Below are 12,450 nucleotides of genomic sequence, written 5' to 3'. Positions count from 1 at the left end.
AAGCAGACAGTTTGTGTATGACAAGGAAAGCCTTCCCTCTTCCCTCTCTAGTTTATCTCCCAGAAAGACTAACAAACAAAACAAAGCAAAATAAAAACCCAGAAAAAATAGTTGACAACTTAAAAAAAACCAGTACTTGGTAGATATATGCACTCACTTGCTTTCACTGTTTAAACAGACAGAAACAAAATGAACTAAGAATTCAACTCAAGAAATCAGAAAAAGAATGAGGAAGAAACCCCCAAGGAAAAGGTTAGAGAAGAAATCAAGATAAAAGGAGAAGTAAATGAATTAGAAATTAGAAAAAAGTCATGTTAATAAATCTAAGAATGAAATCTTTGTAAACAAGCCCATAAAAACAACAAACCCATGGTAAATCCAACTGAGAGAAAAATTATCAATGTTTCCTCATCAGATAATATCAGTATCTTCTCATCAAATAATAGCAGGTGAGGAAATAAGTATGCTACCAAAATTTTTAAAAATCTTAATGAAAAACCATTAGTTCCAAAATTCATTCATAAGTCAATACTAAATAACTGAAAAAAAAAACAAAACACAAACACAAAACTACTAAAGAATCATCTCCAGGAAGGCTCAGATATTCTGTAGTACTTTAATTTTTAAAAAGTTTACATGTATAGATGAATTCTAACTTTTCCATTTGGAATATAAAAGAAATAGAAACAAAAGGAATCTATTTTCATCACCTATATGCAGTTACTGTTGACATTTTCTTGTCATTTACTTCCAATTTTTGCTACTTTAAATGTTTAAAATAGTTGTGTGATCTTATTCTATAAATACTTTAGTAGGCTGCTTAACTGTAATATAATAAAACTTTTCATTTTAAAAATTATATGTAGACACTGTTTGAGATATAATAGTGTTTATAGGAGATGGAAAGTTTACATGAGATATATAATAAGGTGCCTGGTATAGTGTCTGGGACACTGGCGTTCAACAAATGGTAGCTACTATCATAGTTTGCGAAGGGCTTTTCCTTTTGCAGATATTAATTCATAATGGGTATTACTATCTCTCAACATGCTTTTTCCTCTTTAATGGAATATGCAAGCCTGGAGGCAGTAGGAGTGGTAAGTGGCAAGATCCTGGGTATTGTCTGAAAATAGAGCCAAGATAACAATTTGTGGTTGGTTAGGTGAGGGAGAGGGGCTCCCCTGGTGGCTCAGAGCTAAAGAATCGGCCTGCCAATGCAGGAGATGCAGGCTTGATCCCAGAATTGGGAAGATCCCCTGGAGAAAGAAATGGCAATCCACTCCAGAATTACTGCCTGGAAAAACCCCACAGACAAGAGGAGCCTGGCAGGCTACAGTCCATGGGGTCCCAAAGAGTTGGATATGACTTAAGTGACTGAACAACAATGCATCCCAGAGAGGCCAAGAATATATTATTGCTCTTCAAGAGAATCCTTCTGCTTTGTTGGTTTTGCTAAGAAGGTAGAGTCCAGGCTGAGCAGAGTTCAACAAATTGGGGCTTAGAGTATGGTAGAGAAGAGAGAAGTGTCCTGTGTCTCAAATCTCAGAGACCCACGCAGGGCCAAGATCCTGAGTGATTCGTAAAGACATTAGTGAATACAGGTTCGGTTCTTTCATATGAGGGATTTGGCCTACATGGCATGGAAATAAAGGATTATTACTCTGAAGTCACTGGGAGATCCATGATCAAAGCAAGTACACCAGCCTCTGCAAATCCTCAATCTCCCCTTCATGATTCTTTATAGATTGCCTTTTCACTTCTGTTTTCATTGCTTCCATTTCCTGTTTGAAATTTGTTTTTCTAATGTCTCTGACCTTTCCCCCTTTCCCCTAACTTCTCTTTGCTGCTTTCCTTCTCTCAGTTTATCCTCATCTTTTCCTTTCTTAACTGCTTTTTCTTTTCACCCCTCCCTGCTTGCCTATTCAGACCTTAACCCACTGCTTTCCCACAGCTGCTTCTATTACTGAATGCTTCACATTTTAATGGTTCTCTTCTCCAAATGATCTCTACTTTTGGACCTGCATTTTTTCAATTTTTCACTTAAATGTTGATTCTCTTCATAAGTGTTTTTGTTTTTCATCTCACCTGATTAACTGCTCTCTAAGAATTTGGTTTGTTGTTTTTGTTGTTCAGTCACTCAGCTGTGCCTGACTCTGTGACCCCACGGGCTGCAGCACACAAGGCCTTCCTGTCTTTCACCATCTCCGGGAGCTTGCTCAAACTCATGTCCATTGAGTTGGTGAAGACATCCAATCATCTCATCCTCTGTCATCCCCTTCTCCTCCTGCCTTCAATCTTTCCCAGCATCAGGGTCTTTTCTAATGAGTCAGCTCTTTGCATCAGGTGGCCAAAGTATTGGAGCTTCAGTATCCGTCCTTCCAGTGAATATTCAGGGGTGATTCCCTTTAGGATTGACTGGTTCAATCTCCTCACAGTCCAAGGGACTCTTACAAGAGTCTTTTCCAACACCACAGTTCAAAAGCATCAATTCTTCAGCACTCAGGCTTCCTTATGGTCCAACTCTCACATCCATACATGACTAATGGAAAAACCATAGACTAGACGGACCTTTGTCAGCAAAGTAATGTCTATGCTTTTTAATATGCTGTCTAGGTTTGTCAGAGCTTTTCTTTAGAAGCTATTATTATTGACTTTCAATAATTACCTATAAATTCTATCTAAAGAAAATTTTAAAGTGGCTTTCCTCTACCTTCAGGTGCTCAAGTTACATTTTAAAATTTATTATTTAATCTAAATCTTCAAACTGTTGTTAGCAGAAAATCTTCAGAGAAATCTTATTTGGGAGGCCAATATATAAAACTAATTAAAGTGAAGCTGTTTTGGTGGTAAAGGACCTAGTGCCTTGAAGCCTCCTTGAGAAATACTTAAGGCAGTGGTAGGGGTCACACAGGCAAAACGAACGAAGGGAGGTACATAAGACAGTAGGAAGCTGTGCGGCAGTGGGGACCATGTCTCGCTAGACAATAGTCAGCTTTAGTCAATTGTTCCCACATGGGAATGTGGTGCCTGGTGTTGCCACATCATGCATTTTTGTAAGAGAATATGGAAAGTCAGATTTTATGTAAAATCTCTTTAAGTAATGGCAATAATTTTATATTACCAAGAGATAATCATAATTTGTGAGAAAAATGCATGCACAGGCTAAATAGAACCCATTGGCCTGTTTGCTGTCTCTGATTTAAGATGTGAAAGGTCACTGGGAAATTGCAAGATAAATCTTGCTCCACCACCCCTAACCTATCCTACCCATGCAAGTCATAGTTCATTCCAATATTATTATTGGAATATTATTCCAATGGCTTTTGTAGTACACAATATTTTTAGTGTATATAATTCATAGGCTAATATATTTTATCAAGCTAACCATAAACTCGTAGTTTTTTTTTTTAAAGTGTAGATCAGATGTTAATTCTAAATTCACACTTTAGCCAAAAAAAAAAAAAAAAAAGAGGGAAGAATGGAAAGGGAAGGCGAAAAGAAACAGTAGTAATCTCTAAAATCTCGTTATATGTCTAACAGAACATTTAAATTGCTGGAGCCACTTGCTTCAGAGAAAAGTTTCAGAATAATGAAATGAACCCTTCCAATGTCCTAGTTCATCACATGATGTGCTCAGTGGCAGAACATCAGTGTTTTGTTTGGTAAACTGTCAGGTGCTTGTCTATCTCAGCTTCTATAAGTATTTCCGAGTGACTGCTGAAATTGCAATAGTGATCACAGAGTTCCCTACATCTAGCTGTGCTTTTTTGATGTCCCACAGGAATGAGCGTAGATGGAAAATTCTACATAACTCTGGACATTACCAGGGCTTCTCTTCAGTGTGGATTTGCTGATGTACAATGAGGTGTGAGCTCTGCCGGAAAGCTTTTCCACACACATGGCATTCATATGGCTTCTCTCCGGTGTGGATTCTTCGGTGTCCCAGAAGATGTGAGCTATAGCCGAAAGCTTTCCCACACACATCACACTCATAGGGCCTCTCTCCACTGTGCATTCTCTGGTGTCCAACAAGAGCTGAACTATGACTGAAAGCCTTTCCACACTCATCACATTCATATGGTTTCTCCCCACTGTGGCTTCTCTGGTGATGGAAGAGGCCTGAGCTCTGGCTGAAGCTTTTCCCACACTCACTACACTGGTATGGCTTCTCTCCAGTATGAACTCTCTGATGTTGTATCAGGTGTGAGCTCAGACAGAAAGCTTTCCCACAGTCGTTGCACTGGTAAGGTTTCTCTCCTGTGTGGGTCCTCTGGTGTCGAATAAGGCCCGAGTTGTAATGAAAAGCTTTCCCACAGTAATTACACTGGTATGGTTTCTCTTCTGTGTGGGTCCTCTGGTGTCGAATAAGGCCTGCGCTATAATGAAAAGCTTTCCCACACTCATTACATTGGAAAGGTTTTTCTCCAGAGTGGATCCTTTGATGCTGAACAAGATGTGCCCTGTAATAAAAGCCTTTCTCACACTCATCACACTGATGTGGTTTTAACTGGCTATGTATTCTCTGATGGTCAGTAAGCTCTGAGCTCTGAATGAAAGTTTTGCCACATACATTACATGAATAGGATCTCTCTCCAGGGTGGATTCTTTTATGTCTAATGAGACTTGACTTTAGAGTGAATCTTTTCCCACATTCATCACACTTGTATCTCTTCTCATTTGAAGTGTTTCTCTGATATCTTTCCATCCATCCTTTATGATCTTCGGTTTCTCCACATTCAAAAGCCTCTCCATTGATTTGGTCTGATAACTTTTCTTGGGATTCCATATCTACAGTAAGTTCCTGCTTTTCATCCAGTTCTTCTTTCTTTATTCTTATCACATCACCTGAAGTAAAAAACACAGTATTCAAATGTCACTGAAATATATAGGAAATAAAATGAAACATTTATTAGACATACACAGCTTCAATATACTAACAAAATGACTTTACAACATTTGAAGAGGAAATTGGGAGATGGCAAAGGAAGAGAAGATTAGCAGTCATTGGACGGGGAGGGAGTTATTCAAGAAAAGAGTGGAGAAAAATCAGGGAGGATGAAGAGGGATCCAATGAATAATCACTGTAAACAACAGAAGATCTCAGATAAGAGTGGGTTCATCAGGGAGACCACAAGTTGGGTAGAGAGGGATGAAAGAGCAGAAACTGTGGGAGTAACAAAACAAGACAGGAAGCCAGCAGTGGCAGGTATCAAGATGGAAGCATGAAACAACTTTGTGCAGAGTGTTCTAAGGAATAATGGGAAGACCTCTAAGAATATTAAAACATGAGAGATCAGCCAAAGACAAGTATCACATGTCCAAACATGCAGAACAAGGAGATTAGACTTTAGACACACAGGATAAAAGAGACAGAAATTGCTTTAGCTCCCAGAGACATTATTACTCTTCTTACAAAGAACACTGGGAATCTGTCAAACCTGAAACTACACTCTGTGACTTATTTGAGACTGAAATTCTCAAGAAAACAGCACTAACACAGAGAAGGTTCTTTAGCAGACCCTAGCCTCCCATCTAACCTTATCCAAGGAAAGCATGATCGCATAATTCCTTTGCCTGTCTTTCCTACAGAAGTTCCTCTGAGTAGAGTCCCAACAACCCCCACTCTTTCAGGGTGAGAGATGTGGCCACTTCCTCAATGATCAATAGTTTCTGAAAAAAAAAGTGAGAGATTATCCCATTCAAGCCATGTTCTCCCTGCAGTAATCACATTTTTAGGGCCCAGAGTAAAGGGCAGAATTTATAACCATGTAGAAATAATGCAGGGAAAAGTGATTTGCTTTGTGTGACAAAAGACACTAAATGGAGGAAAAGACAGCTTGGAGACAGTCACACTGGCCATCTTTCAAACCCACCAATTTCCTTCCCATTTGGTTTTGCACATGCCCTTCTGGCCTACAATGCTTTCCACCTCTACTATTCACTTGGTTGATTCCTATTCTACTTTTAGGATTAGTTAGCATGTTATTCAGAGAAGGCAATGGCAACCCACTCCAGTACTCTTGCCTGGAAAATCCCATGGGCAGAGGAGCCTGGTGGGCTGCAGTCCACAGGTTCACGAAAAGTGGGACACGACTGAGCACCTTCACTTTGACTTTTCACTTTCATGCATTGGAGAAGGAAACAGCAACCCACTCCAGTATTCTTGCCTGGAGAATCCCAGGGATGGTGGAGCCTGGTGGGTTGCCGTCTATGGGGTCGCACAGAGTCGGACATGACTGAAGCGACTTAGCAGCAGCAGCAGCAGCAGTGCGTTATTTTCTTAAAGAGGCCTCTGACATACCTCTCTCCCCATATACAATCTATCACAGCATATTTATTTGTGTGGTTATTTGTTTAATGCTCTGTCATCAGATTGTTGTAAGCTCCATGAAAACAGATCATGTCCACTCTGTTTATTACACCCAGTGCCTTGCACAGTGCCTGGAATGTAACAGGTACTTAATATACATCTGCTGAATAATGAACGATTCTAAGGTCTTCAGGGGAGCTATATGACCTACGTGTCAACACTAACCACAATCCTGTTGGTGTCGAGGGTCCTGAAGCTGGATTTCCATGGTGTGAGGCTGGAGATATGCTGCTTTCTTAGCTGGATCCAGAGGTACAATGTCTCAGAAAGTACTTCCTGTGTCCAAGTGTGGGTTGAAACCTGAGGATAAGCAAGCTCATTTAGGCAACTGAAGGGCCCACAAGTAAATGATCCCCAGAGATCCCACAAAGGACCAGCCTGGATGCCCACTTCCCAACTCTGTCTCCACTGAGCATAGGGCCCTTTCCTATCTGCTGGCCTGATTAACTTAACTTCCTCTCCAGATCTTCCAGCATAGCCACTGCCTCCTCCCCACTCTCTGGATTGCTTCTGTATCCAGTCCTGCAGTTCCTCAGGCAGTATGGTTGAGCTGCGCCAGCACCTCCAAGTCCAGCGTCTGCTCCTTGGTGGGTATCTCAGGCCTTAAATGGCTCATAGTAGAATACCCAGAGGTGGCACAAGACTGCAAAGGGCCACGGAGTCTCTTGGGAACTATGGGAAGTGGTGGTGGAATAACTCCGGTTGTTTTGGCTGCTCTCTTTTGGGCCAGATTTCTCATTCCCAGCATGCCCTTTTTTACTTCAAAGAGCCCTTATTGACTCTTTAGGAACGTCTAGAAGGAAAACAGTGGCCATTCTTGCTCCAATGGGCCAAGAGGAGGATTGCTGCTATAAGTGTTATCCTTTAGGGCACACTCCTAGGGTTACAGAAACCACAGTTAAAAAGAAAGGAAGGCTGATTCAACATTTGAGTTCACACACTAAGTTCAATCTTTCTACAGAAACCACAGTTAAAAAGATTGGAAGGCAGATTCAACATTTGAGTTCACACACTAAGTTCAATCTTTCTGTTCTAGAAGAAAAAGGAAGCTCAACGCTAAATTAAAGAGAATTCAATAAAGAAAATGTAAAAAATAGAAGTTTAAGGCAATTCATACCTTTTTCTAAATAGGAGAAGGAATGTTTGTCAAGAGAACATTTTTGACAATACTGGGAATATTGTTGGATGCCTTATTCCTCCAAATAACAGCCAAACAATTAGTTGATATGGCCAAGCTAAGTTTATTCTTATGAGAGATGGACAGCACTTTGATAGTCTTGCTAGTACCTCCTAGGGGAGAAGGCAAAGTCAGAATATTTATGAGGTTTGGGGGGCAGATCTTTCAAGGCAGGATAAGAATTGGGCAAGTTTAGTGATACAGTAGTACAGGTGAAGATTTTTCACTTGAGGGTTTTGGAAAGTCTAAATCCTATCTATTGAAAGTTGAAGTGTTTGATATTCACAAAAATGGATTGAGGGCCAAGGTGTTAAAACACATAATTATCAGCAACTTTTATCTTTTAGGGCAAGTAAAGTTATGTTGATAAAGAAATAGAATAGTGAAGTCACACTTAGGGAAGAGAGTTGAATACTAAAATTATGTTAGTGTAGGTAGCAGGCTATGTGGGTGTAGATGCTTTCAGTTTTCCATGTAATAGACTTAAGCAGGGCCTATGGGTTTAGCAATGCCAAAGAATGCTCAAACCACTGCCCAACTGCATTCATCCCACACGCTAGTAAAGTAATGCTCAAAATTCTCCAAGTCAGGCTTCAGCAATACGTGAACTGTGAACTTCCAGATGTTCAAGCAGGTTTTAGAAAAGACAGAGGAACCAGAGATCAAATTGCCAACATCCGCTGGATCATGGAAAAAGCAAGAGAGTTCCAAAAAAAATCTATTTCTGCTTTATTGACTACGCCAAAGCCTTTGACTGTGTGGATCACAATAAACTGTGGAAAATTCTGAAAGAGATGGGAATACCAGACCACTTGACCTGCCTCTTGAGAAACCTGTATGCAGGTCAGGAAACAACAGTTAGAACTGGACATGGAACAACAGACTGGCTCCAAATAGGAAAAGGAGTATGTCAAGGCTGTATATTGTCACCCTGCTTATTTAACTTATCTGCAGAGCACATCATGAGAAACACTGGGCTGGAAGAAGCACAAGCTGGAATCAAGATTGCCGGGAGAAATATCAATAACCTCAGATATGCAGATGATACCACCCTTATGGCAGAAAGTGAAGAGAAACTAAAAAGCCTCTTGATGAAAGTGAAAGTGGAGAGTGAAAAAGTTGGTTTAAAGCTCAACATTCAGAAAACTAAGATCATGGCATCTGGTCCCATCACTTCATGGGAAATAGATGGAGAAACAGTGGAAACAGTGTCAGACTTTATTTTTTGGGGCTCCAAAATCACTGCAGACGGTGACTGCAGCCATGAAATTAAAAGATGCTTACTCCTCGGAAGAAAAGTTATGACCAACCTAGATAGCATATTGCAAAGCAGAGACATTACTTTGCCAACAAAGGTCCGTCTAGTCAAGGCTATGGTTTTTCCAGTGGTCATGTATGGATGTGAGAGTTGGACTGTGAAGAAAGCTGAGTGCTGAAGAATCAATGCTTTTGAACTGTGGTGTTGGAGAAGACTCTTGAGAGTCCCTTGGACTGCAACCAGTCCATTCTGAAGGAGATCAGCCCTGGGTGTTCTTTGGAAGGAATGATGCTAAAGCTGAAACTCCAGTACTTTGGCCACCTCATGCGAAGAGTTGCCTCATTGGAACAGACTCTGATGGTGGGAGGGATTGGGGGCAGGAGAAGGGGATGACAGAGGATGACATCTCATGGATGGCATCACTGACTTGATGGACCTGAGTCTGGGTGAACTCTGGGAGTTGGTGATGGACAGGGAGGCCTGGTGAGCTGCAATTCATGGGGTCGCAAGGAGTCGGATATGACTGAGCGACTGAACTGAACTGATGGATTTAGGGAAATGTGGACTAACAATTGATTAGCATGATGGGCAGTGATTAAGAGCCTAGGCTTTGGATTCCAAAAGACCTCGGCTTGAATACTGTCATGTTTTCTAATACGTAGTAGCTTGGAGCCTGGCGGGCTGTCGTCTATGGGGTTGCACAAAGTCGGACACGACCGAAGCGACTTAGCAGCAGCAGCAGCAGCAACATCTCCAAACTTTTCCCCTCTGTAAAAATACCTAGAGGCTTTTAAACTATGTTTTATTTTGAAATAATGTTAAACTTACCAAAAAAAATTTGTTAAAAAGGTACACAACAGTCCCTATAACCTTCACTCAGCACATCTTATATAACCACATCACAATTCCAAAACCAGAAAAATGTTACAATGCGATTAACTAAACAGCAGATCTTATTATACAGCGTCTTTTTAAGAATAAATTAAATTCAGTGCCTGGCACTTAGTAAGACCTCAGTTTAGAGTGCTGCAGTTACCACTGTGACTTGGTCACCCAGCCGCTGGCTCCAGGCATGACTCCTCGAGCTCAGGTACACTTTTAGGGTTCCGGACACAGAACAGAGGACCACGCAAGGAGGCCCTCTAGTGCCTTCTCCGCACCTAGCATCTTTTACTCACTGGGCCGCTTTGGTAAACACCTCCACTTCCCCAGCCGCAGGAGAAAGACTGTTTCAGGAATAACTCAAGATAAAGGATATGGAGCCCACTTACACGTGCTGTCTTCTACTAGTTTAAATCTTTGAGCGAATAAGACAATATAGTAAGTTAACCATCCAGACTACAAACCCCTTTCCCGTTTACCGCACTGGCACATCACGGTGCCCCAGCCTCGGAAAGTGTTGACTGTCTGTGTATCCTTTAAGCCACAAGGCTGACCATAAAAGGCTTCTGGGAGTAGGCGGCCAAGTTGGACAAACGGATGGCCCTCATAGAACTCCTCAGATTAACATCAGTGACCCAGGAGTCCGAGTCTCAGAAACTTTCTGGAGCGCTGGCCGGCAGCGGGGCGGGCTCCTGTGGAGTCTCCGCCGGCACTTCCAGCGCCGGCAGAGCAAGGCAGTGACTCCCCCGACCCGCGCCCGACCGACCTGGGGGTCCCGCCGCGACGTCTGGCTGTCTTCCCGCGACGTCTGGCTGTCTTCCCGCCAGTCTTATCCCGGCCCAAGGGAGGCGGCCGCACTTTCCGATCCAGCCTCAGACCTGCCGCCAGCGGAAGTGCGTCCGTGAACCCTGCCCGGCCGTGCGCCCCCGCTTCCGGCGGCTTCGGAGGAAAGGTCCGAGCCGTGTAGTGTGGCCGAGACCCCCGCGCGGTCTGCACATGGGGACACCTATGTCTGTGGCGTTTTGATTCATAACTCTCCTCCTCTTAAAAAGAGGATCTGAATGCCAGCTCCGCGGCTTTGAGTTCCTAGGCCCTGTCCTGTTCGGGGCGGCAGGCAGGGACATTCCCAGGCGTGCTTCCCCTCCGACCACCACTTCTCCGTTCCTATTCACTGACCCGAGTAGTCGCGTTCTCCCTGCCAGCCTACCTCTCTGGACAGCATCCGCCACTCCGTCCCGACCTCCATCAACTTGACTATATTTACCAGGCAGACACATCGCTCAACCAGAATGTGTCCGCAGCATTGCCATCAGCACAATCGCTCAGTCTTGACCCGCAGGGAGAGGAAAGGAAAGGAAAAGGATTAAGGATCATTGATGAGTACGGTGTTGTTCGTTCAATTTACAACCCGGAAACAAGCAAAGAGCAAAGTGATTTGCCCAAGTTTGCACAGCCAGGGACAGGATGCGCACCACGCATGCGTGACCCAGACCTGTCCTGATATCCCTACAACGTGGCCACAGTGAGGGCTGCAAAGCCAGAGACCACCGCTGCTCAAGTTAAAATGACAGTTTTCAGGCTTAATGTGTGACATTTAAAAATGAAACCGTTACAGGGTTCTTTCAGCTGTATGCAATGTAATGTTGGTTAGGAGCTGTTCAGTACTATAATAGGCGCCAGGAGTACAGCGAAAGTATAGGAAGGAGATTGTTCTTGGTCTAAGAAGCTTAGAGTCCAGCTGGGGACACGGACTAGCGAGTGCTTAGAAACTTCTGATATGGAGTTGGGCAAGTTGTATTGGAATCCTGAGTTGTCCGGATTATTGGCCAAACTTTAATAAACCCATTTCCTCTACAAATGAGAGATACTAGTAGTTCGCAGGAGTACTGTTGTCAGGTTGGTTTTTTTTTTTTCGTGGACGGACTAAATAGTTCAAAGCAACAGGCAAGTTACAGCTCACTTCAGCTCAAGCAGATAGATGTTTTATTAGACACAGACTCTCAAAACACAGGAGCAGGTCGCCTCCACATACTCCTTATGTATTAGCTGTTCAGTCATGTCCGACTCTTTACGACCCCATGGACTGTACCTGCCAGGCTCCTCTGTCTATGGAATTCTCCAGGCAAGAATAATGGAGTGAGTTGCCACTCCCTTCTCCAGGAGATCTCCCAGACCCAAGGATCTAATTCAGGAATCTGCACTGCAGGTAGATTCTTTTCCATCTGTGCCACCAGGGAAGTGCATATTCCTTGGCTTCCTGTCTCTCTCTCTCTCTCTTTTTTTTTTTTTTTTTTTGGCCCTGTGCAAAATAGGGCTTATACCTGCCACCAATCAATGAAAAGGAATGCAAATAGGCATATGCTCAAGGTCAATTGACATTTGCAAGTTATATAACAGCACATCTGTTTTATCTGTTCCCATAATTCAGTCTGTTATAATCAGATGTATATATGTGTAGAATATTTATGAACCATTTAATGGGCTGTATATTGTCACCCTGCTTATTTAACTTCTATGCAGAGTACATCATGAGAAACGCTGGGCTAGAAGCACAAGCTGGAATCAAGATTGGCGAAAGAAATATCAATAACCTCAGATATGCAGACAACACCACCCTTATGGCAGAAAGTGAAGAGGAACTAAAAAGCCTCTTGATGAAGGTGAAAGAAGAGAATGAAAAAGGAAAGTTATGACCAACCTAGATAGCACATTCAAAAGCAGAGACATTACTTTGCCAACAAAGGTCTGTCTAGTCAAGGCTAT

At 42.6% G+C, this 12,450-nt stretch overlaps 1 protein-coding gene across 1 annotated transcript in view; it reads right to left on the bottom strand.

The window, feature by feature from the left end:
• LOC120870274 overlaps positions 1–12,450 on the bottom strand; it is a 69,031-nt gene that overhangs the window by 37,803 nt on the left and 18,778 nt on the right. Inside the window, 3 exon segments of the mRNA XM_040249894.1 lie at positions 3,824–4,845; positions 6,536–6,631; positions 10,323–10,730. Of these exon segments, the coding sequence (XP_040105828.1) occupies positions 3,824–4,845; positions 6,536–6,631; positions 10,323–10,730 (1,526 nt within the window).

The sequence above is a fragment of the Oryx dammah genome, unplaced genomic scaffold (assembly GCF_014754425.2).
Source record: "Oryx dammah isolate SB20612 unplaced genomic scaffold, SCBI_Odam_1.1 HiC_scaffold_11, whole genome shotgun sequence".
Classification (NCBI taxonomy): domain Eukaryota; kingdom Metazoa; phylum Chordata; class Mammalia; order Artiodactyla; family Bovidae; genus Oryx; species Oryx dammah.
The sequence above is the reverse complement of the archived record's forward strand: the minus strand, read 5'-3'. Positions and strand labels throughout refer to the sequence as shown.